The 25,280-nt window shown below is 51.3% G+C and overlaps 2 protein-coding genes across 2 annotated transcripts; both read left to right on the top strand.

Moving 5' to 3' along the window:
* The first annotated feature begins 201 nt into the window (after positions 1-201).
* LOC144930865 (zonadhesin-like) lies at positions 202-12,520 on the top strand. The gene is made up of 10 exons (XM_078854323.1): positions 202-210; positions 1,280-1,424; positions 2,130-2,180; positions 2,761-2,811; positions 4,050-4,297; positions 4,640-4,817; positions 9,042-9,150; positions 9,689-9,780; positions 10,464-10,640; positions 12,297-12,520. The coding sequence occupies exons 1-10, from the start codon at positions 202-204 to the stop codon at positions 12,518-12,520; spliced, it is 1,284 nt and encodes a 427-aa protein (XP_078710449.1).
* Positions 12,521-12,755: 235 nt separating this feature from the next.
* LOC144930864 (zonadhesin-like) lies at positions 12,756-25,085 on the top strand. Its single transcript, XM_078854322.1, has 10 exons — positions 12,756-12,764; positions 13,844-13,988; positions 14,694-14,744; positions 15,325-15,375; positions 16,614-16,861; positions 17,204-17,381; positions 21,607-21,715; positions 22,254-22,345; positions 23,029-23,205; positions 24,862-25,085. Exons 1-10 carry the CDS (start codon positions 12,756-12,758, stop codon positions 25,083-25,085), a joined length of 1,284 nt encoding a protein of 427 aa, XP_078710448.1.
* The last annotated feature ends 195 nt before the right edge of the window (positions 25,086-25,280 follow it).

Genomic DNA, 25,280 nt, shown 5'->3' with positions numbered 1-25,280 from the left:
TGACTGTAACTGATCATAATTAATGAAGAGAGACTAACTTCCTCTGGGCTCAGGTCAGTGGGTTGTGTGGATCTAATTGTTCATGTAAATAATAACCATTCCTAGCTCTTGTCAAGAGCAGATCTCAAAGCGCTTTACCAAGGAGGTCGGTATCATTCTCTCCAGTTTACAGAAGGGGAAACTGAGGCACCGAGCGGTCAAATGGCTTGCGTAAGCTCATCCAGCAGGCCAGTGCTGAGACTAGAACGCAGGTCTCAAGTGTCCCAGTCCCAGACACCTTCTCCTGGACCACAGTGTCTCACTAGGGAGGGAGCTCGTAGCATGGAGAGTATCAAAGGCATTGAACTGTTCTCAACTCCTTTGATTATCCACTAGGGCAGGAGTTTTGAAACTATTGTTTTGGTGACCCAGTTGAAGAAAATTGTTGATACCAGCGACGCAGCGGAGCTGGGATGAGGGGTTTGGGGTGTGGGAGGGTCTTAGGGCTTGAGCAGGGGATTGGGGTGTGGGGGTGAGGGCTGCGGGGTGGGGCCGGGAATGAGGGGTTCAGGGTGCGGGATGGGGCTCTGGCTGGGGCACGGGGTTGGGGTGCGGAAGGGGCCAGGTCTCTGAGCTGGGGGTGCAGGCTCTCAGCTGGGGCTGAGGGCTGTGGGCTGCAGCAGAGGGCTCCGTATTTGGGGGTGGCTCAGGATTGGGGAAAGGGTTGGGGTGTGGCAGGGACTCAGGGCTCTCGGCTGGGGGTGCAGGCTCTGAGGTGGGGTCGGGGACAGAGTGTTTGGGATGCAGGGTATGGGGAGGGTGCTCAGGGCTGGGGCAGGGGATTGGGGCACGGGGTTCGGACACGGGCTTACCTCCGGAAGGTCCTGGTGAGCAGCGGAGCTGGGGTGCAGAGGAAGGCTTCCCGCCTGTCCTGGCACTGCAGACCACACTGGGCCCCAGAAACATCCAGAAGCATGTCTGGCTCCTAGGAGGAGGCACGCAGGCGGCTCTGCGTGGCTCTCGCCCACAGGCATCGCTCCCCACCCCCGCACTCAGTTTGTGGGGGCGCTGCGCAGTGGGGGAATGGGTAGGGACTAGCCGGACTTAGCCGAAAAGCACCGCCGACGGCACTTTAACAGCCCGGTGGGGGGCTGGCCAGAGGTGCCGCGACCCAGCGCCTTCCATTCCGTGACCCAGGACTGGGGCAGGACCCAGAGTTTGCAAAGCACCGCGCGTAGGTGACACTAGTCGATAGACTTTCTACGATTATCTAGTCAAGTGCTTCTCCGTTCTCTCACAGCTGGGTGAGAGCTGGTTCACCCACGACGCCTGCACTGAGCACTGCACCTGCAACAGCAATAACAACATCACCTGCACAGGCTGGGCGTGTGGACCGCTAGAGATCTGTGGTGTTCAGGACGGGGAGCTGGGCTGTTACCCCACTGGTGAGTCCTCCCTGAAAAAGGTTCCACATGTGAGTTCAGTAATCAGAGGCTTCTGGTCCAGAAGGACTTTTTCCAGATACTTTATCCCTTATGTGATGGCACAGGAAGGAGCTGACGGCTGATTCTTGCCAGTGCAAAGAGACAGTCAAAGACAAATCCCCTATCTTGCCATCACGGAGCTCCCTCCCCTGCAGTGGGAGTGGAGCTGGCATAGACCTTTGCAGGATCACTGGAGTTTGACCTGAGTAGGGAATGCAGAATCAAGCCCCAAATCACCCAATGCCACAAACGCAAACGTTGAACTCAAAGGGGTTGATTTAGGAAAGTACCAATGGGCTGCGGGGGGGAGGCAAATTAAAAACTACCAAGAGTCTAAGTTGCTCTTGCAAAGTACTCGTGCGCAGGGGTAGACACAGGTCATCTGCACGGTGCAGAGAGCCCGCGGGCACATTCACTCTTCTCCGTTTTCTGGCAGAGCTACCAGGTCGCAGGTGTTTTGCATGACAGGCGTCTCTGAGAATGACGTGTCTCTGGATGCTGGGTGCTGTTTGGGTACATGTCATGTGCTCTGTGTTTCTAGAATCACATTTCTCACACGTGGCCATCTGCAGTCTAAAAAAGAGCTTCCGAGGGTTATCCTATAGAACTTTTCATAGAACAGCATGAACAGCCTCTCAACGTGAATGTCTTTGTGTCTTTTTCCAGTAGACGCCTCGACGACTTCAAGTCCAACTGCAGTAGGCACCAGTCCATCAGGTAAGGTGGATCTCTCAGTGCTTCCTCAATCTCCTGGACATTTCCTGGTGGGCTGTGAACTCGGTGGCTGGGTGCAGATGAGGTTTCAAAGAACGTAACATCTGGGAGGCAGAACGGTTCATTTTGGAGAAGGGTCCCCAGTTCCCACCGTGTATGTTACTGAACCTCACGCTGGGTTCCTGGCCCTCACCAACCAATGCTGTGATCATCTCGTTAGAGTCTACAACAGTGCAAGGAACAAGCCCTGCTTCGGAGACCACTCCGCCCCACACAAAAAGCAGCACAGGTTAATCTGCTAGGAGACTGTGGCTGAGACTAAATCCTTCTCTCTACTCACAGAGGAGGACTGGGGGTGGAGTTGGGGGGCAGGTGGTAAAGACACGTTCCGTCTGTTTATCGTGAGGCGTTTTAAGAGCTATTACGTTTTGAGATTGCGCTCAGTCTTTGTCGAATCACATTTCTCCTGATCACATGATCATTTAAAGTCCAAGAGGAAACTGTTCAAGAGTCGTCCTAGTCTACTCCTCACAGAACAGAGTGACCAACCTCTTCATGTTATTTCCTTTGTATATTTTGCCAGGAAACTCCCCGACCACAGCAACTCCAACGACAGCAGAGCCCTGTCAGACAGGTAACGTGGGTTCCTCTGTGTTGGAGAAAGCTCCTCCCCATTCACATGTGGGGTGAGAAATTGGTGCCTGACTGCAGATTACGTTCCCACCCTAATAGCTGTTTGAAAACTCCACATTTATGTTTTAGGAAGGCAAGTCCAACAGTAATGCTGACCAGTCCCCCAGGTAGAGTTATTCCATCGGTGCGACCCAAAACCTTTTCACCTTACAAATGGTAAAGCAGCTGGTAGCTCTCGCCAAGTGTGGAACTAGTGCAGGTTTGTCTAAGCCTTTGAGTCTTGCTGGAGGACAACCTGGGGATTGCCCTAGTGCTCGGGGTCAGAGCGGACAGAGCAAACTCTTGCGAACTCTTCTCAGAGGCACTTAACCACATCTTATATGCTTCCGTTTACTACGTCTCTTCTGGGTTTGGCTCCAACTTAGAACCAAAGCCTTAGCGTTAGAGCTGAGATTCAACGTAGACCAAGAGTGCTCTTCTTTAACAATGAATTTTTGGTTCTGTGTCCTCCATTTCTAGGTAACAGAGTTTGAAAAATCCATGAGATATTTCCAGTGGGTTTCACGCAACCACAATGCTATTGTCAGTTTCCTAGGTGTTCAGAAATCACATTGCTGGGCATAGCCGAGGAACATGAACACTGTATTGGTTGTAAAAGGAAGTGGTCACTTCTGGTGAAAGCAGGATACAGGGAGTCACGTCATCTCGTTATTATTCCGTGGGATGCCACTGACTTGCAGTGGAGCCTTGTGCTCGTCACTTAGCTTCTCAAGTGGCGAAATGGGTTGCGATACATGGGAGCTTCCTCTCTCGAGATCTGCACTGCCAGAAATTCATATGACCTGACGGTGACCACTCCTGCTTCTTCCCGAGGCCCACTCCCCCTGTGAGAGCAGGGTTCAGATCTTGTCCCCGATCAGAAGGGAAAATGAGTTTGGAAGGTCTCAGCCTAGTTTCCGCATCACCAGATCAAGACCCACGTCAGGGAGGACGACTTCCCTGAGTTTCCAGGGAACCTCGCAGATGTCTTCCAGTTACAGCACAATGGCATTTAGGGATGGGGCAGCTTGCCTGCCTCCTCCCCACTCTGTTCCCGGTCGATGCTGTTTCTGTGAGCTCTGAAGTGGCGTGAGCAGGAAGTGCGCACCAACATGAAGTGCTCGGTGGAGCGCAGGTGACAGGGGTGCAGTTACGTGGGAGGGATTTGCAGGGGATAAATCCACGTTTCTTCCTTTTAAGGCCGTGCCACCTGCAGTGCCTCAGGGGACCCGCATTACTACACGTTTGATGGCAGAGTTCACCATTTCATGGGAAACTGCACTTACACCCTCTCCAAAGTGTGCAACGGCTCCAGGGGGCTTCCACCCTTTGACGTGTCCACCACCAATGAGCACAGGGGCTCCAATACCAAAGTTTCCTATGTAAAGTCGGTGCACGTGGATGTCTATGGAACTCAGATTTCCTTGCTGAAGAACAGGAAAGTGACTGTAAGTGAAATGTTATTGAAAAGGAGTATTTTAATCATCTGACATGCTTAAACTGAGACCTGCAAAAATTGAGACATTTGATTGGACGTAAAGGTCACATGGTGAGTTTCTGTTTTCTCATTGGTTGGGTGTGCTTCTTAGAATGAGGCTTCCCCGGAGAATACTCAGGATTGGCAGTTGAAAATGGCTTTCTGTGAACTTTCTGTCAGATTTCCTCCAAATTCCCAGTGTGAATGAGAACATTCCTGCCAGTGAACTCATTGGCTAGACTATTCACGGGCGATTCCCTGGGAATTATGGGGGTACCTAGTCGTGACCAGACTTTCCCAACGTGTTATTCAGGTGAATGGCACCAGAAGGAACCTGCCCGTGGTGATTGAAAACAAGATCAAGGTCCAGATCAGCGGGCGCTACGTGCTTTTGGAAACTGATTTTGGTCTCTGGGTCAGATTTGACGGCAATCACTATGTGGAGGTCTCAGTGTCCGGTTGTTACAAGGGCCAGCTCTGTGGCCTGTGTGGTGAGTATCCCCGTTCTTGAGTACCGTCAAGTCATACGATCAGAAGATTTTCAGTGAATCATGCAGTTTGGGGATTGGTTGGGTTTTTTTGTCCCATGTTCTGTTTATCCCAGAATAATCTAGTCTGTCTTGTGTGGACTGCGATGTCGGGCACTGGACTGAAGGAACCATCATTGTCCGGGTACCTGGCAAATGTAACTTACAAGAAATCTGGTTACCCAGGCGTTAACTCTCGTGTCAGAAATGACAACTACAGATGTCATTTTTAACAGGAGAGGAATCTCACATTCAACACATTCATAAGCTGCAGTCTAAATATTATCGCAGTCCTACCCTGGATGCCTCTGGTCCAGGTCCCCTCGTATCTTTTTTCTCTTATTTGCATTGAAGCATGTCTGTCCCTCTTTGATTGGGGCTTTTCGGCCTAATCTGTGCTTTTCATTTCTTTCAACTTGGAAATGAGAATAAAACTTTCAGGCCCTTCTTGTGGGTCAGGATAGATTTCCAAGTCCCTGTTTAGGAGCCGTCCTGAGCTTTTCTGCTGTGCTCTCTTGTTCCTTGCACTCGCAGAAGCATACTGTCTCCGCACTGTCGTAGTCACAGTCCGAGCACAGGCAAAGGCTTCTCTGATCACTGAGCCTTCTTTTTAGAGCTGTTTTTAGTTGTCCAGCTGCAGTAGAAGGTGGGTCTGCTGCAAGACAAAGCATTAGAAAATGGTCCTCTGGGGACCAGTGCTGAAGTAGCCGAGAAGATGGAGTAGATAACCCAGTGTATGTCCTTTTCATGTTTAATCTCCACAATTCTTTGGTATTCTTTGTCAAGCGTAACCAAATGTTGGGTGCCGTGCAGGATACAAATCGCAGCGAGCCCTTGAGAGTCCAGCAAGACGGAATAGAGCAGATGCCAGAGAGAGGTCAGAGACATGTATTTGATGCATGTAAGAGACCCAGTTCTGATCTAGTGACACAGCAAAGGAGACTCCAGGTTAACACACGTGGGTGATGAGTGAGAAAATCCGCTCTGAAGCAAGCAGAGACCAGTTAGATTGCCAGGAGACAAGCCTGGCAATACTTGAAGCTCAGCAGGTTCAACAGGGATGTATCAGGGCTGCTTCCCTCCTGAGCACCCACTGTGGCTATGAGAAAAGGAGGACTTGTGGCACCTTAGAGACTAACCAATTTATTTGAGCATAAGCTTTCGTGAGCTACAGCTCACTTCATCGGATGCATACAGCGGCAAATACAGTGGGTAGATTTTATATACACAGAGAACATGAAACAATGGGTGTTACCATACAGACTGTAACGAGAGTGGTCAGATAAGGTGAGCTATTACCAGCACGAGAGCGGGGGCATGGGGGAACCTTATGTAGTGCTAATCAAGGTCGGCCATTTCCAGCTGTTGACAAGAACGTGTGAGTAACAGTGGGGGGGTGAAGGGTGGGAATAAACAAGGGGAAATAGTTTTACTTTGTGTAATGACACATCCATTCCCAGTCTTGATTCAAGCCTAAGTTAACTGTATCCAGTTTGCAAATTAATTGCAATTCAGCAGTCTCTCGTTGGAGTCTGTTTCTGAAGTTTTTTTGTTGAAGTATGGCCACTTTTAGCTGTATAATCGAGTGACCAAAGAGATTGAAGTGTTCTCCCACTGGTTTTTGAATGTTATAATTCTTGACCTCTGATTTGTGTCCATTTATTCTTTTACGTAGAGACTGTCCGGTTTGGCCAATGTACATGGCCGAGGGGCATTGCTGGCACATATCACATTGGTAGATGTGCAGGTGAACGAGCCTCTGATAGTGTGGCTGATGTGATTAGGCCCTGTGATGGTGTCCCCCGAATAGATATGTGGACACAGTTGGCAACGGGCTTTGCTGCAAGGGTAGGTTCCTGGGTTTGTGTTTTTGTTGTGTGGTGTGTAGTTGCTGGTGAGTATTTGCTTCAGGTTGGGGGGCTGTCTGTAAGCAAGGACTGGCCTGTCTCCCAAGATCTGTGAGAGTGATGGGTCATCCTTCAGCATAGGTTGTAGATCCTTGATGATGTGTTGGAGAGGCTTTAGTTGGGGGCTGAAGGTGATGGCGAGTAGCGTTCTGTTATTTTCTTTGTTGGTCCTGTCCTGTAGTAGGCAACTTCTGGGTACTCTTCTGGCTCTCTCAATCTGTTTCTTCACTTCAGCAGGTGGGTATTGTAGTTGTAAGAACGCTTGATAGAGATCTTGTAGGTGTTTGTCTGAGGGGTTGGAGCAAATGCGGTTGTATTATAGGGCTTGGCTGTAGATGATGGATTGTGTGGTGTGGTCTGGATGAAAGCTGGAGGCATGTAGGTAAGCATAGCGGTCAGTAGGTTTCTGGTATAGGATGGTGTTGATGTGACCATCCCTTATTAGCACCGTAGTGTCCAGGAAGTGGATCTCTTGTGTGGACTGGTCCAGGCTGAGGTTGATGGTGGGATGGAAATTGTTGAAATCATGGTGGAATTCCTCAAGGGCTTCTTTTCCGTGGGTCCAGATGATGAAGATGTCATCAATGTAGCACAAGTAGAGTAGGGGCCTTAGGGGACGAGAGCTGAGGAAGCGTTGTTCTAAGTCAGCCATAAAATGTTGGCATACTGTGCGGCCATGTGGGTACCCATAGCAGTGCCGCTGATTTGAAGGTATACATTGTCCCCAAATGTGGAATAGTTATGGGTGAGGACAAAGTCACAAAGATCAGCCACCAGGTTTGCCGTGACGTTATCGGGGATCCTGTTCCTGACGGCCTGTAGTCCATCTTTGTGTGGAATGTTGGTGTAGAGGGCTTCTACATCCATAGTGGCCAGGATGGTGTTATCAGGAAGATCACCGATGGATTGTAGTTTCCTCAGGAAGTCAGTGGTGTCTCGAAGATAGCTGGGAGTGCTGGTAGGGAGTCTACATAGCGAGACAATCCTGCTGTCAGGGTGCCAATGCCTGAGATGATGGGGCGTCAGGGATTTCCAGGTTTATGGATCTTGGGTAGCAGACAGAATACCCCTGGTCGGAGTTCTCGGGGTGTGTCTCTGCGGATTTGTTCTTGTGCTTTTTCAGGGAGTTTCTTGAGCAGATGGTGTAGTTTGTGGCTATGCGCACCCCTGTCTGGGGCTAGTTTTTAAAAAGAAACAGTGCAAAGCTGAGGTCCCTTCCAACCCTGATATTCTGTGATTCTATGATTCTTCTTCCACATCCGGGGCTCTCCTTCTGTGCCCATCTGCTCCTGGGGAAACTACTGTTCCCAGTCCTTCACAGCTGGAGCTCAGCCTTCTTGCTTTGGCTTCCTTCTCCTGTCAGCCTCTCCCTGTTCTGAGGGAGAAGGCAGTTGGCTGGAAGAGAGAGGAGCCCTGCCCTGCTCTGAACTACAGGACTCCCAGGCTCGGTCCCTTACAGGGGCAGCGTCCTGGGTTTTCCCATCCAACTACTCATTCCCTAGGACCTCTTCCTCGCTTCTGGCTTAGGCCATTTCCTTTGCCTTTGTTCCTTCCTGTATTCCTGGAACGGGGTCTTCTGGCTGCCTCTAGGCTTAAAGGGCCAATGGACCCCGATACGTGGAATAACAGTCCGGAAGCCCAGATGCTTATCAGAGGCTCATCCACATTTCTCTGGGATGAAAATTGAGCTTTGAAAATTGGACTGCTCGAGTTTAAGGCCAGCAGGGACCACACATCATCTACTCTCACCTCCTGTAGGTCAGGGGCCACCAACGCCACCCAGCCACCTGCACAGAATTAAATTACCTGGAATTAAACACCTGGAATTAAATTGTAAGAGTAGGTTGTGTTGTGAGTTTTCTGGTTCTCCCTGGATCTGGATGGACTGGAAATTCCCCATGGGATGACGTCTCCTTGAGTGTTACCCCCAGGGCTTCTAAGCCTCGGAAATGATAGAATTTGAGTGTAAGGGTGCGGGTTAGTTCTCATTGTATTGTCACCCATTTACCCGAGTCACCGTGTGATCTGACACAATCGGAACGCCAAACCATTTGCTCCAAACTCACAGACCCCTACCATTTAATCTCCCATGGAATCTTCCTCAGCTGTGAGCAGTGCGGTGTCTGAGCCGCGTAGGGAGCAGTTCGTACTCCTTCCCGGAGTGGACACTGGTGCACATACACGCTAGCCGGTTCATTAAAATGTGATTGACAACCACACGCTAGTGTGCATTGTGGAGTTGTGAATTTCAAGTAATCTACACGGTTTTCATTTTGGATAGGTAATTACAACGGCGATGCAAAGGATGACAACCTAAAGCCGAATGGCAGCATTGCAGGAGATTCCACGGAGCTTGGAGAGAGCTGGCTGGTGGCAGAGAATAACACCATGTACGTACAGCAGGACGCTAATCAGGGGTCTTTGCTACAAAAGCTCTAGGAAAGCGTGCTGCCTACTCAGCCGCAGGGCGCCCATCCAGGGGTCCACCACCTCGGCTCCTCCTGGGGCTGAGCACAACCATCCTCTCCCGTACACCCAAGAGCCCCCTCCCCAGCTGAGCATAAGCAGGCGGTGAGTGGCTGGCCTGCTACCATCTGCCTTCGCAGGTCTGCTGTCCCCCAGTCCAGGAAGACCTGCTGGTGGGTGGGAGGTCACTTGCTGTCCCAGTCAGGAGCCGGACCGATCCACTGGTTCCCGCAGCAGCGTGTTCCACCCCTCATTCAACTCCGTCTGAGTCGTGGAGCACCCCAAGGTGCCCAGTGCGGGAATGGGAGCCCCCTCCTGTGGTGGGGGAAGTGGGGGCAGAACGCAGCCTTTCAGGGAGCCTGGAGTCCGCTCTGTGGCTGGGCAGACGTGGAATCGTCCTGTCCAGATCTGGCCCGGGGAGATAAAGAAACATTCATCAGAAACTTTTCTCTCTCTTGCCAGATGCTCCCCTGACCAAGTGCTGGTCTGTGACCCCCAGCTGGAGAGCGAAGCGAGGGAGGACACAGCTTGTGGCATGATCACCGACCCGACAGGTACGATGCCCGTGGCTGAGTCCTGGGCGAGCTGATTGAAATCACTCCCAATGACAGCCTGCCCTTGCCTTCGTCCCGACCTCGCTCCCTGGGACCACGGCCCCGAGTCCCCAGGGACATGTGTATGGCCCCCAGTGCGAAAAGCTGAACTAGAAGCCCCAGGAGTTGCCCTGAGTTACCTGCTCGGACTGGATCATGCACTGAGATGGCACCAGGATGTGACGATTATTTGGGCATTGCACTTCAAGGGCCTCGTTCTGCCGCTCCTGCCCACACAGAGCTCCCATTAATTTCCACTCTGCTGCAGCAGAGACATAGTGTGGTGGTCCCCATTGCCCGCTTTCTTACAGGGGTAGCTGAAGTGCTTTAGGCCTTCCCTCCTCCGGAAACAGTAACTACCAGGGCGTTGCTAGCTCTCTATCAAGAACAAGGGTGTCCGCTTTGAGTGACGTTGTACTTACCCTGCAAATGGTAGAGACAGGCCTAAGCCAAACTGAGCCAAATCTCATCAGTGTTTGGGTGTATTCAGCTCCAGGTTTGGTCTGGCTGAGTCTAGCGAGCTGGTCAGCCTACACTGGCCAGGGAGCACTGACTCCTTGCCATGACAGGGGATGGTTAGTGGCACCGCTCGGCTTCTTCCATCTTCCCTTCTGTGATTCTGTTTCTTTCCTGACTTAACATAGGTATCTTCAAGGACTGTCACGCCAAAGTAGCTCCAGAGATTTTCTTGGAAAACTGTGTTTACGACATGTGTCACACGAAGGAGCCGACAGTGTCCTTATGCAATGGGCTGCAGGCTTATGCAGAGTCGTGCACAAATGCTGGGATCTGCAGAGAATGGAGAAATAATACTTTGTGCCGTGAGTGTTGTAATTGATCTCTATTAAGTTCTGGAATTCAACTTTCATCATGCAAGAAGCTCTTCAAATTAGAGCTTCCTCTATTCCCTGACGGCATGCACTTTCCTCTTCTGTCATGCTTTGAGGGTGGTCTCTCCGTTCTCTTGCCCTGAGTCTGGTCCAGTTCTACACTGGATCCTGCCAGGTTAGGTATAATATTCAGACTGAATCTGATCTAGCCTCACAAAGCATCTAAGTATTAATTTGTCTGAATTTAGCGCTGGTAAAGTAAGAGCGCCTGAGAGGTTGAAATGCTCTGTTTATCCAAAGAGCGTCTCCAGTCTGGGGAGCTGCCGTGGAAGAAACAGTAGCCGCGACTCGAGTGAAACTCCCCACAGTCCCTTCTCTTTGTAATTGTTAGGAAGGAATGTTAGGTCCTTGTGAAAGGTACTAGCCTGGCAGTTTTAGAGGAAGAGGGTCTGTGTCTTTGCTCACTTCCATTGGTGCGAATCAGCAGTAGCCACTGAAGTCCATGGAGGTACTCCAGTGTAAAGCTGGAGTCAGCCAGAGGAGAATCAGGGCCACCATTGCTCCATTAGCCCTTAGAAGATCTGCTGCCCAGGAAGCAGCAGGGCGACCTTCCCCACCTTGTGTGCACGGGCTGCATGAGCTCTGTTCTGGAGAGGTCCTCTTGAGGCAATAAGCGGTCCCCATTGGAAGGGCCTTCTCGGAACCGAGCCATGTGCCAGCAAACTCAGGATCCTGCCTCTGACGGCCCCCATCATCAGCTGCTTCAGAGGAAGGTGCAAAAAACTCTGCAGTAGGAAGATTTGGGGCATTGTGCCCCCACTAAAGTCTCCTCCTTATCCCTAAATTGTTCGTATGATTTCTTCTGTATATTAGAGCAGCACCTATGGACCCCAGCTGAGATGGGGGCCCATTGCTCTGGGTACTGTCTAAGCAACAGAGGACAGCCCCTGTTCCGAAGCCCCATTCCACACTGTCTAAGCAAGACAGGCGCAGGCTGCGGGAGGGAGTAAGACACAAGCAGAGTGAGCAGGGGTCTGGATTGTAAATGACCTGGGCCTGCCGCGATTGGGTTGGTTGGTTTGGTTTGTCGGGAGGGGATTAGCTGCAAAGGGAGGAGGACGGGAGAGGGGACAGTGAAGGGAGGAGGTAGGGGCAGAGGGGAAGGCCAGGTGTGCAGAGGGCAGGGGAAGTGTGGAGACTTGGAGGGAGTGAACGGCCAACCAGCAGAAGGACAGGACTCTCTAGAGTCAGAGCGTGGAAAGCCACTGGACACCGATGACCCATCTCGGCTGCTTTCCACGGGCCACCAGCCAGCTGTGCGCTGCGAGAGACAAGCCACCGGAGGCGCGTTTCAGCCGACGTCCACGTCAATAGGTGAAAGGCTGGACTTGTATCCTGTTGCCTATTTCCGATCCCTGGATACAACCGGTCCCCAACCAGGCATCATTAGTCTGTCTGTCTGTCTGTCATTCCCTGCACAAAGGCTTTCCACTCTGTCCCTGGAGAAAAACCTCAGCACAGAGCAGTCACCATATGCAGAGCTTTCTAACCACCCTTTGCTGTCCTGGAACAAAGAGGGGAAGTTTTAAGAGAATTGCTTTGGGATCTTTTCCTTTCAGTGATGTGGGTTTTTCTTCTCACTTGCAGCAATCTCCTGTCCGGGAGGAAGCCAGTACAAGAGCTGTGGGAGCAGGTGTCCTTCCACCTGCGTGACTCCCTCTGCGTTTAGCCCTTGCAGCTCCTTACCAGTGGAAGGCTGTTTCTGTAACGAAGGCTACGTTCTGAGTGGAGACACCTGTGTGCCGGAGAGCAGCTGCGGTTGTGTGGATGGAAACAACCACTATCATCAGGCAAGTTACCCGCGCACCTAGACACAGACACAACAACCCCCAGATTCTTTCACTGTGACTGTAACTGATCATAATTAATGAAGAGAGACTAACTTCCTCTGGGCTCAGGTCAGTGGGTTGTGTGGATCTAATTGTTCATGTAAATAATAACCATTCCTAGCTCTTGTCAAGAGCAGATCTCAAAGCGCTTTACCAAGGAGGTCGGTATCATTCTCTCCAGTTTACAGAAGGGGAAACTGAGGCACCGAGCGGTCAAATGGCTTGCGTAAGCTCATCCAGCAGGCCAGTGCTGAGACTAGAACGCAGGTCTCAAGTGTCCCAGTCCCAGACACCTTCTCCTGGGCCACAGTGTCTCAGGGAGGGACACTAGGGAGGGAGCTCGTAGCATGGAGAGTATCAAAGGCATTGAACTGTTCTCAACTCCTTTGATTATCCACTAGGGCAGGAGTTTTGAAACTCTTGTTTTGGTGACCCAGTTGAAGAAAATTGTTGATACCAGCGACGCAGCGGAGCTGGGATGAGGGGTTTGGGGTGTGGGAGGGTCTTAGGGCTTGAGCAGGGGATTGGGGTGTGGGGGTGAGGGCTGCGGGGTGGGGCCGGGAATGAGGGGTTCAGGGTGCGGGATGGGGCTCTGGCTGGGGCACGGGGTTGGGGTGCGGAAGGGGCCAGGTCTCTGAGCTGGGGGTGCAGGCTCTCAGCTGGGGCTGAGGGCTGTGGGCTGCAGCAGAGGGCTCCGTATTTGGGGGTGGCTCAGGATTGGGGAAAGGGTTGGGGTGTGGCAGGGACTCAGGGCTCTCGGCTGGGGGTGCAGGCTCTGAGGTGGGGTCGGGGACAGAGTGTTTGGGATGCAGGGTATGGGGAGGGTGCTCAGGGCTGGGGCAGGGGATTGGGGCACGGGGTTCGGACACGGGCTTACCTCCGGAAGGTCCTGGTGAGCAGCGGAGCTGGGGTGCAGAGGAAGGCTTCCCGCCTGTCCTGGCACTGCAGACCACACTGGGCCCCAGAAACATCCAGAAGCATGTCTGGCTCCTAGGAGGAGGCACGCAGGCGGCTCTGCGTGGCTCTCGCCCACAGGCATCGCTCCCCACCCCCGCACTCAGTTTGTGGGGGCGCTGCGCAGTGGGGGAATGGGTAGGGACTAGCCGGACTTAGCCGAAAAGCACAGCCGACGGCATTTTAACAGCCCGGTGGGGGTCTGGCCCGAGGTGCCGCGACCCAGCGCCTTCCATTCCGTGACCCAGGACTGGGGCAGGACCCAGAGTTTGCAAAGCACCGCGCGTAGGTGACACTAGTCGATAGACTTTCTACGATTATCTAGTCAAGTGCTTCTCCGTTCTCTCACAGCTGGGTGAGAGCTGGTTCACCCACGACGCCTGCACTGAGCACTGCACCTGCAACAGCAATAACAACATCACCTGCACAGGCTGGGCGTGTGGACCGCTAGAGATCTGCGGTGTTCAGGACGGGGAGCTGGGCTGTTACCCCACTGGTGAGTCCTCCCTGAAAAAGGTTCCACGTGTGAGTTCAGTAATCAGAGGCTTCTGGTCCAGAAGGACTTTTTCCAGATACTTTATCCCTTATGTGATGGCACAGGAAGGAGCTGACGGCTGATTCTTGCCAGTGCAAAGAGACAGTCAAAGACAAATCCCCTATCTTGCCATCACGGAGCTCCCTCCCCTGCAGTGGGAGTGGAGCTGGCATAGACCTTTGCAGGATCACTGGAGTTTGACCTGAGTAGGGAATGCAGAATCAAGCCCCAAATCACCCAATGCCACAAACGCAAACGTTGAACTCAAAGGGGTTGATTTAGGAAAGTACCAATGGGCTGCGGGGGGGAGGCAAATTAAAAACTACCAAGAGTCTAAGTTGCTCTTGCAAAGTACTCGCGCGCAGGGGTAGACACAGGTCATCTGCACGGTGCAGAGAGCCCGCGGGCACATTCACTCTTCTCCGTTTTCTGGCAGAGCTACCAGGTCGCAGGTGTTTTGCATGACAGGCGTCTCTGAGAATGACGTGTCTCTGGATGCTGGGTGCTGTTTGGGTACATGTCATGTGCTCTGTGTTTCTAGAATCACATTTCTCACACGTGGCCATCTGCAGTCTAAAAAAGAGCTTCCGAGGGTTATCCTATAGAACTTTTCATAGAACAGCATGAACAGCCTCTCAACGTGAATGTCTTTGTGTCTTTTTCCAGTAGACGCCTCGACGACTTCAAGTCCAACTGCAGTAGGCACCAGTCCATCAGGTAAGGTGGATCTCTCAGTGCTTCCTCAATCTCCTGGACATTTCCTGGTGGGCTGTGAACTCGGTGGCTGGGTGCAGATGAGGTTTCAAAGAACGTAACATCTGGGAGGCAGAACGGTTCATTTTGGAGAAGGGTCCCCAGTTCCCACCGTGTATGTTACTGAACCTCACGCTGGGTTCCTGGCCCTCACCAACCAATGCTGTGATCATCTCGTTAGAGTCTACAACAGTGCAAGGAACAAGCCCTGCTTCGGAGACCACTCCGCCCCACACAATAAGCAGCACAGGTTAATCTGCTAGGAGACTGTGGCTGAGACTAAATCCTTCTCTCTACTCACCGAGGAGGACTGGGGGTGGAGTTGGGGGGCAGGTGGTAAAGACACGTTCCGTCTGTTTATCGTGAGGCGTTTTAAGAGCTATTACGTTTTGAGATTGCGCTCAGTCTTTGTCGAATCACATTTCTCCTGATCACATGATCATTTAAAGTCCAAGAGGAAACTGTTCAAGAGTCGTCCTAGTCTACTCCTCACAGAACAGAGTGACCAACCTCTTCATGTTATTTCCTTTGTATATTTTGCCAGGAAACTCCCCGACCACAGCAACTCCAACGACAGCAGAGCCCTGTCAGACAGGTAACGTGGGTTCCTCTGTGTTGGACAAAGCTCCTCCCCATTCACATGTGGGGTGAGAAATTGGTGCCTGACTGCAGATTACGTTCCCACCCTAATAGCTGTTTGAAAACTCCACATTTATGTTTTAGGAAGGCAAGTCCAACAGTAATGCTGACCAGTCCCCCAGGTAGAGTTATTCCATCGGTGCGACCCAAAACCTTTTCACCTTACAAATGGTAAAGCAGCTGGTAGCTCTCGCCAAGTGTGGAACTAGTGCAGGTTTGTCTAAGCCTTTGAGTCTTGCTGGAGGACAACCTGGGGATTGCCCTAGTGCTCGGGGTCAGAGCGGACAGAGCAAACTCTTGCGAACTCTTCTCAGAGGCACTTAACCACATCTTATATGCTTCCGTTTACTACGTCTCTTCTGGGTTTGGCTCCAACTTAGAACCAAAGCCTTAGCGTTAGAGCTGAGATTCAACGTAGACCAAGAGTGCTCTTCTTTAACAATGAATTTTTGGTTCTGTGTCCTCCATTTCTAGGTAACAGAGTTTGAAAAATCCATGAGATATTTCCAGTGGGTTTCACGCAACCACAATGCTATTGTCAGTTTCCTAGGTGTTCAGAAATCACATTGCTGGGCATAGCCGAGGAACATGAACACTGTATTGGTTGTAAAAGGAAGTGGTCACTTCTGGTGAAAGCAGGATACAGGGAGTCACGTCATCTCGTTATTATTCCGTGGGATGCCACTGACTTGCAGTGGAGCCTTGTGCTCGTCACTTAGCTTCTCAAGTGGCGAAATGGGTTGCGATACATGGGAGCTTCCTCTCTCGAGATCTGCACTGCCAGAAATTCATATGACCTGACGGTGACCACTCCTGCTTCTTCCCGAGGCCCACTCCCCCTGTGAGAGCAGGGTTCAGATCTTGTCCCCGATCAGAAGGGAAAATGAGTTTGGAAGGTCTCAGCCTAGTTTCCGCATCACCAGATCAAGACCCACGTCAGGGAGGACGACTTCCCTGAGTTTCCAGGGAACCTCGCAGATGTCTTCCAGTTACAGCACAATGGCATTTAGGGATGGGGCAGCTTGCCTGCCTCCTCCCCACTCTGTTCCCGGTCGATGCTGTTTCTGTGAGCTCTGAAGTGGCGTGAGCAGGAAGTGCGCACCAACATGAAGTGCTCGGTGGAGCGCAGGTGACAGGGGTGCAGTTACGTGGGAGGGATTTGCAGGGGATAAATCCACGTTTCTTCCTTTTAAGGCCGTGCCACCTGCAGTGCCTCAGGGGACCCGCATTACTACACGTTTGATGGCAGAGTTCACCATTTCATGGGAAACTGCACTTACACCCTCTCCAAAGTGTGCAACGGCTCCAGGGGGCTTCCACCCTTTGACGTGTCCACCACCAATGAGCACAGGGGCTCCAATACCAAAGTTTCCTATGTAAAGTCGGTGCACGTGGATGTCTATGGAACTCAGATTTCCTTGCTGAAGAACAGGAAAGTGACTGTAAGTGAAATGTTATTGAAAAGGAGTATTTTAATCATCTGACATGCTTAAACTGAGACCTGCAAAAATTGAGACATTTGATTGGACGTAAAGGTCACATGGTGAGTTTCTGTTTTCTCATTGGTTGGGTGTGCTTCTTAGAATGAGGCTTCCCCGGAGAATACTCAGGATTGGCAGTTGAAAATGGCTTTCTGTGAACTTTCTGTCAGATTTCCTCCAAATTCCCAGTGTGAATGAGAACATTCCTGCCAGTGAACTCGTTGGCTAGACTATTCACGGGCGATTCCCTGGGAATTATGGGGGTACCTAGTCGTGACCAGACTTTCCCAACGTGTTATTCAGGTGAATGGCACCAGAAGGAACCTGCCCGTGGTGATTGAAAACAAGATCAAGGTCCAGATCAGCGGGCGCTACGTGCTTTTGGAAACTGATTTTGGTCTCTGGGTCAGATTTGACGGCAATCACTATGTGGAGGTCTCAGTGTCCGGTTGTTACAAGGGCCAGCTCTGTGGCCTGTGTGGTGAGTATCCCTGTTCTTGAGTACCGTCAAGTCATACGATCAGAAGATTTTCAGTGAATCATGCAGTTTGGGGATTGGTTGGGTTTTTTTGTCCCGTGTTCTGTTTATCCCAGCATAATCTAGTCTGTCTTGTGTGGACTGCGATGTCGGGCACTGGACTGAAGGAACCATCATTGTCCGGGTACCTGGCAAATGTAACTTACAAGAAATCTGGTTACCCAGGCGTTAACTCTCGTGTCAGAAATGACAACTACAGATGTCATTTTTAACAGGAGAGGAATCTCACATTCAACACATTCATAAGCTGCAGTCTAAATATTATCGCAGTCCTACCCTGGATGCCTCTGGTCCAGGTCCCCTCGTATCTTTTTTCTCTTATTTGCATTGAAGCATGTCTGTCCCTCTTTGATTGGGGCTTTTCGGCCTAATCTGTGCTTTTCATTTCTTTCAACTTGGAAATGAGAATAAAACTTTCAGGCCCTTCTTGTGGGTCAGGATAGATTTCCAAGTCCCTGTTTAGGAGCCGTCCTGAGCTTTTCTGCTGTGCTCTCTTGTTCCTTGCACTCGCAGAAGCATACTGTCTCCGCACTGTCGTAGTCACAGTCCGAGCACAGGCAAAGGCTTCTCTGATCACTGAGCCTTCTTTTTAGAGCTGTTTTTAGTTGTCCAGCTGCAGCAGAAGGTGGGTCTGCTGCAAGACAAAGCATTAGAAAATGGTCCTCTGGGGACCAGTGCTGAAGTAGCCGAGAAGATGGAGTAGATAACCCAGTGTATGTCCTTTTCATGTTTAATCTCCACAATTCTTTGGTATTCTTTGTCAAGCGTAACCAAATGTTGGGTGCCGTGCAGGATACAAATCGCAGCGAGCCCTTGAGAGTCCAGCAAGACGGAATAGAGCAGATGCCAGAGAGAGGTCAGAGACATGTATTTGATGCATGTAAGAGACCCAGTTCTGATCTAGTGACACAGCAAAGGAGACTCCAGGTTAACACACGTGGGTGATGAGTGAGAAACTCCGCTCTGAAGCAAGCAGAGACCAGTTAGATTGCCAGGAGACAAGCCTGGCAATACTTGAAGCTCAGCAGGTTCAACAGGGATGTGTCAGGGCTGCTTCCCTCCTGAGCACCCACTGTGGCTATGAGAAAAGGAGGACTTGTGGCACCTTAGAGACTAACCAATTTATTTGAGCATAAGCTTTCGTGAGCTACAGCTCACTTCATCGGATGCATACAGCGGCAAATACAGTGGGTAGATTTTATATACACAGAGAACATGAAACAATGGGTGTTACCATACAGACTGTAACGAGAGTGGTCAGATAAGGTGAGCTATTACCAGCACGAGAGCGGGGGCATGGGGGAACCTTATGTAGTGCTAATCAAGGTCGGCCATTTCCAGCTGTTGACAAGAACGTGTGAGTAACAGTGGGGGGGGTGAAGGGTGGGAATAAACAAGGGGAAATAGTTTTACTTTGTGTAATGACACATCCATTCCCAGTCTTGATTCAAGCCTAAGTTAACTGTATCCAGTTTGCAAATTAATTGCAATTCAGCAGTCTCTCGTTGGAGTCTGTTTCTGAAGTTTTTTTGTTGAAGTATGGCCACTTTTAGGTGTATAATCGAGTGACCAAAGAGATTGAAGTGTTCTCCCACTGGTTTTTGAATGTTATAATTCTTGACCTCTGATTTGTGTCCATTTATTCTTTTACGTAGAGACTGTCCGGTTTGGCCAATGTACATGGCCGAGGGGCATTGCTGGCACATATCACATTGGTAGATGTGCAGGTGAACGAGCCTCTGATAGTGTGGCTGATGTGATTAGGCCCTGTGATGGTGTCCCCCGAATAGATATGTGGACACAGTTGGCAACGGGCTTTGCTGCAAGGGTAGGTTCCTGGGTTTGTGTTTTTGTTGTGTGGTGTGTAGTTGCTGGTGAGTATTTGCTTCAGGTTGGGGGGCTGTCTGTAAGCAAGGACTGGCCTGTCTCCCAAGATCTGTGAGAGTGATGGGTCATCCTTCAGCATAGGTTGTAGATCCTTGATGATGTGTTGGAGAGGCTTTAGTTGGGGGCTGAAGGTGATGGCGAGTAGCGTTCTGTTATTTTCTTTGTTGGTCCTGTCCTGTAGTAGGCAACTTCTGGGTACTCTTCTGGCTCTCTCAATCTGTTTCTTCACTTCAGCAGGTGGGTATTGTAGTTGTAAGAACGCTTGATAGAGATCTTGTAGGTGTTTGTCTGAGGGGTTGGAGCAAATGCGGTTGTATTATAGGGCTTGGCTGTAGATGATGGATTGTGTGGTGTGGTCTGGATGAAAGCTGGAGGCATGTAGGTAAGCATAGCGGTCAGTAGGTTTCTGGTATAGGATGGTGTTGATGTGACCATCCCTTATTAGCACCGTAGTGTCCAGGAAGTGGATCTCTTGTGTGGACTGGTCCAGGCTGAGGTTGATGGTGGGATGGAAATTGTTGAAATCATGGTGGAATTCCTCAAGGGCTTCTTTTCCGTGGGTCCAGATGATGAAGATGTCATCAATGTAGCACAAGTAGAGTAGGGGCCTTAGGGGACGAGAGCTGAGGAAGCGTTGTTCTAAGTCAGCCATAAAATGTTGGCATACTGTGCGGCCATGTGGGTACCCATAGCAGTGCCGCTGATTTGAAGGTATACATTGTCCCCAAATGTGGAATAGTTATGGGTGAGGACAAAGTCACAAAGATCAGCCACCAGGTTTGCCGTGACGTTATCGGGGATCCTGTTCCTGACGGCCTGTAGTCCATCTTTGTGTGGAATGTTGGTGTAGAGGGCTTCTACATCCATAGTGGCCAGGATGGTGTTATCAGGAAGATCACCGATGGATTGTAGTTTCCTCAGGAAGTCAGTGGTGTCTCGAAGATAGCTGGGAGTGCTAGTAGGGAGTCTACATAGCGAGACAATCCTGCTGTCAGGGTGCCAATGCCTGAGATGATGGGGCGTCAGGGATTTCCAGGTTTATGGATCTTGGGTAGCAGACAGAATACCCCTGGTCGGAGTTCTCGGGGTGTGTCTCTGCGGATTTGTTCTTGTGCTTTTTCAGGGAGTTTCTTGAGCAGATGGTGTAGTTTGTGGCTATGCGCACCCCCGTCTGGGGCTAGTTTTTAAAAAGAAACAGTGCAAAGCTGAGGTCCCTTCCAACCCTGATATTCTGTGATTCTATGATTCTTCTTCCACATCCGGGGCTCTCCTTCTGTGCCCATCTGCTCCTGGGGAAACTACTGTTCCCAGTCCTTCACAGCTGGAGCTCAGCCTTCTTGCTTTGGCTTCCTTCTCCTGTCAGCCTCTCCCTGTTCTGAGGGAGAAGGCAGTTGGCTGGAAGAGAGAGGAGCCCTGCCCTGCTCTGCACTACAGGACTCCCAGGCTCGGTCCCTTACAGGGGCAGCGTCCTGGGTTTTCCCATCCAACTACTCATTCCCTAGGACCGCTTCCTCGCTTCTGGCTTAGGCCATTTCCTTTGCCTTTGTTCCTTCCTGTATTCCTGGAACGGGGTCTTCTGGCTGCCTCTAGGCTTAAAGGGCCAATGGACCCCGATACGTGGAATAACAGTCCGGAAGCCCAGATGCTTATCAGAGGCTCATCCACATTTCTCTGGGATGAAAATTGAGCTTTGAAAATTGGACTGCTCGAGTTTAAGGCCAGCAGGGACCACACATCATCTACTCTCACCTCCTGTAGGTCAGGGGCCACCAACGCCACCCAGCCACCTGCACAGAATTAAATTACCTGGAATTAAACACCTGGAATTAAATTGTAAGAGTAGGTTGTGTTGTGAGTTTTCTGGTTCTCCCTGGATCTGGATGGACTGGAAATTCCCCATGGGATGACGTCTCCTTGAGTGTTACCCCCAGGGCTTCTAAGCCTCGGAAATGATAGAATTTGAGTGTAAGGGTGCGGGTTAGTTCTCATTGTATTGTCACCCATTTACCCGAGTCACCGTGTGATCTGACACAATCGGAACGCCAAACCATTTGCTCCAAACTCACAGACCCCTACCATTTAATCTCCCATGGAATCTTCCTCAGCTGTGAGCAGTGCGGTGTCTGAGCCGCGTAGGGAGCAGTTCGTACTCCTTCCCGGAGTGGACACTGGTGCACATACACGCTAGCCGGTTCATTAAAATGTGATTGACAACCACACGCTAGTGTGCATTGTGGAGTTGTGAATTTCAAGTAATCTACACGGTTTTCATTTTGGATAGGTAATTACAACGGCGATGCAAAGGATGACAACCTAAAGCCGAATGGCAGCATTGCAGGAGATTCCACGGAGCTTGGAGAGAGCTGGCTGGTGGCAGAGAATAACACCATGTACGTACAGCAGGACGCTAATCAGGGGTCTTTGCTACAAAAGCTCTAGGAAAGCGTGCTGCCTACTCAGCCGCAGGGCGCCCATCCAGGGGTCCACCACCTCGGCTCCTCCTGGGGCTGAGCACAACCATCCTCTCCCGTACACCCAAGAGCCCCCTCCCCAGCTGAGCATAAGCAGGCGGTGAGTGGGTGGCCTGCTACCATCTGCCTTCGCAGGTCTGCTGTCCCCCAGTCCAGGAAGACCTGCTGGTGGGTGGGAGGTCACTTGCTGTCCCAGTCAGGAGCCGGACCGATCCACTGGTTCCCGCAGCAGTGTGTTCCACCCCTCATTCAACTCCGTCTGAGTCGTGGAGCACCCCAAGGTGCCCAGTGCGGGAATGGGAGCCCCCTCCTGTGGTGGGGGAGGTGGGGGCAGAACGCAGCCTTTCAGGGAGCCTGGAGTCCGCTCTGTGGCTGGGCAGACGTGGAATCGTCCTGTCCAGATCTGGCCCGGGGAGATAAAGAAACATTCATCAGAAACTTTTCTCTCTCTTGCCAGATGCTCCCCTGACCAAGTGCTGGTCTGTGACCCCCAGCTGGAGAGCGAAGCGAGGGAGGACACAGCTTGTGGCATGATCACCGACCCGACAGGTACGATGCCCATGGCTGAGTCCTGGGCGAGCTGATTGAAATCACTCCCAATGACAGCCTGCTCTTGCCTTCGTCCCGACCTCGCTCCCTGGGACCACGGCCCCGAGTCCCCAGGGACATGTGTATGGCCCCCAGTGCGAAAAGCTGAACTAGAAGCCCCAGGAGTTGCCCTGAGTTACCTGCTCAGAGTGTATCGTGCATTGAGATGGCACCAGGATGTGATGACTATTTGGGCATTGCACTTCTAGGGCCTCGTTCTGCCGCTCCTGCCCGCACAGTGCTCCCATTAATTTCCACTCTGCTGCAGCAGAGACATAGTGTGGTGGTCCCCATTGCCCGCTTTCTTACAGGGGTAGCTGAAGTGCTTTAGGCCTTCCCTCCTCCGGAAACAGTAACTACCAGGGCGTTGCTAGCTCTCTATCAAGAACAAGGGTGTCCGCTTTGAGTGACGTTGTACTTACCCTGCAAATGGTAGAGACAGGCCTAAGCCAAACTGAGCCAAATCTCATCAGTGTTTGGGTGTATTCAGCTCCAGGTTTGGTCTGGCTGAGTCTAGCGAGCTGGTCAGCCTACACTGGCCAGGGAGCACTGACTCCTTGCCATGACAGGGGATGGTTAGTGGCACCGCTCGGCTTCTTCCATCTTCCCTTCTGTGATTCTGTTTCTTTCCTGACTTAACATAGGTATCTTCAAGGACTGTCACGCCAAAGTAGCTCCAGAGATTTTCTTGGAAAACTGTGTTTACGACATGTGTCACACGAAGGAGCCGACAGTGTCCTTATGCAATGGGCTGCAGGCTTATGCAGAGTCGTGCACAAATGCTGGGATCTGCAGAGAATGGAGAAATAATACTTTGTGCCGTGAGTGTTGTAATTGATCTCTATTAAGTTCTGGAATTCAACTTTCATCATGCAAGAAGCTCTTCAAATTAGAGCTTCCTCTATTCCCTGACGGCATGCACTTTCCTCTTCTGTCATGCTTTGAGGGTGGTCTCTCCGTTCTCTTGCCCTGAGTCTGGTCCAGTTCTACACTGGATCCTGCCAGGTTAGGTATAATATTCAGACTGAATCTGATCTAGCCTCACAAAGCATCTAAGTATTAATTTGTCTGAATTTAGCGCTGGTAAAGTAAGAGCGCCTGAGAGGTTGAAATGCTCTGTTTATCCAAAGAGCGTCTCCAGTCTGGGGAGCTGCCGTGGAAGAAACAGTAGCCGCGACTCGAGTGAAACTCCCCACAGTCCCTTCTCTTTGTAATTGTTAGGAAGGAATGTTAGGTCCTTGTGAAAGGTACTAGCCTGGCAGTTTTAGAGGAAGAGGGTCTGTGTCTTTGCTCACTTCCATTGGTGTGAATCAGCAGTAGCCACTGAAGTCCATGGAGGTACTCCAGTGTAAAGCTGGAGTCAGCCAGAGGAGAATCAGGGCCACCATTGCTCCATTAGCCCTTAGAAGATCTGCTGCCCAGGAAGCAGCAGGGTGACCTTCCCCACCTTGTGTGCACGGGCTGCATGAGCTCTGTTCTGGAGAGGTCCTCTTGAGGCAATAAGCGGTCCCCATTGGAAGGGCCTTCTCGGAACCGAGCCATGTGCCAGCAAACTCAGGATCCTGCCTCTGACGGCCCCCATCATCAGCTGCTTCAGAGGAAGGTGCAAAAAACTCTGCAGTAGGAAGATTTGGGGCATTGTACCCCCACTAAAGTCTCCTCCTTATCCCTAAATTGTTCGTATGATTTCTTCTGTATATTAGAGCAGCACCTATGGACCCCAGCTGAGATGGGGGCCCATTGCTCTGGGTACTGTCTAAGCAACAGAGGACAGCCCCTGTTCCGAAGCCCCATTCCACACTGTCTAAGCAAGACAGGCGCAGGCTGCGGGAGGGAGTAAGACACAAGCAGAGTGAGCAGGGGTCTGGATTGTAAATGACCTGGGCCTGCCGCGATTGGGTTGGTTGGTTTGGTTTGTCGGGAGGGGATTAGCTGCAAAGGGAGGAGGACGGGAGAGGGGACAGTGAAGGGAGGAGGTAGGGGCAGAGGGGAAGGCCAGGTGTGCAGAGGGCAGGGGAAGTGTGGAGACTTGGAGGGAGTGAACGGCCAACCAGCAGAAGGACAGGACTCTCTAGAGTCAGAGCGTGGAAAGCCACTGGACACCGATGACCCATCTCGGCTGCTTTCCACGGGCCACCAGCCAGCTGTGCGCTGCGAGAGACAAGCCACCGGAGGCGCGTTTCAGCCGACGTCCACGTCAATAGGTGAAAGGCTGGACTTGTATCCTGTTGCCTATTTCCGATCCCTGGATACAACCGGTCCCCAACCAGGCGTCATTAGTCTGTCTGTCTGTCTGTCATTCCCTGCACAAAGGCTTTCCACTCTGTCCCTGGAGAAAAACCTCAGCACAGAGCAGTCACCATATGCAGAGCTTTCTAACCACCCTTTGCTGTCCTGGAACAAAGAGGGGAAGTTTTAAGAGAATTGCTTTGGGATCTTTTCCTTTCAGTGATGTGGGTTTTTCTTCTCACTTGCAGCAATCTCCTGTCCGGGAGGAAGCCAGTACAAGAGCTGTGGGAGCAGGTGTCCTTCCACCTGCGTGACTCCCTCTGCGTTTAGCCCTTGCAGCTCCTTACCAGTGGAAGGCTGTTTCTGTAACGAAGGCTACGTTCTGAGTGGAGACACCTGTGTGCCGGAGAGCAGCTGCGGTTGTGTGGATGGAAACAACCACTATCATCAGGCAAGTTACCCGCGCACCTAGACACAGACACAACAACCCCCAGATTCTTTCACTGTGACTGTAACTGATCATAATTAATGAAGAGAGACTAACTTCCTCTGGGCTCAGGTCAGTGGGTTGTGTGGATCTAATTGTTCATGTAAATAATAACCATTCCTAGCTCTTGTCAAGAGCAGATCTCAAAGCGCTTTACCAAGGAGGTCGGTATCATTCTCT

Source organism: Lepidochelys kempii, chromosome 9 (genome assembly GCF_965140285.1).
Source record: "Lepidochelys kempii isolate rLepKem1 chromosome 9, rLepKem1.hap1, whole genome shotgun sequence".
NCBI classification, from domain to species: domain Eukaryota; kingdom Metazoa; phylum Chordata; order Testudines; family Cheloniidae; genus Lepidochelys; species Lepidochelys kempii.
Note: the sequence above shows the minus strand (reverse complement) of the source record. Positions and strands in the feature narration are given on the sequence as shown.

Coding starts and splice junctions, on each gene's coding strand:
- LOC144930865 (XM_078854323.1), top strand. Junction 9,151..9,688: donor GTGGCAGAGAATAACACCAT/GTACGTACAGCA, acceptor CTCTCTTGCCAG/ATGCTCCCCTGACCAAGTGC. Junction 9,781..10,463: donor CATGATCACCGACCCGACAG/GTACGATGCCCG, acceptor GACTTAACATAG/GTATCTTCAAGGACTGTCAC.
- LOC144930864 (XM_078854322.1), top strand. Junction 16,862..17,203: donor TGAAGAACAGGAAAGTGACT/GTAAGTGAAATG, acceptor CGTGTTATTCAG/GTGAATGGCACCAGAAGGAA. Junction 23,206..24,861: donor GAGAAATAATACTTTGTGCC/GTGAGTGTTGTA, acceptor TCTCACTTGCAG/CAATCTCCTGTCCGGGAGGA.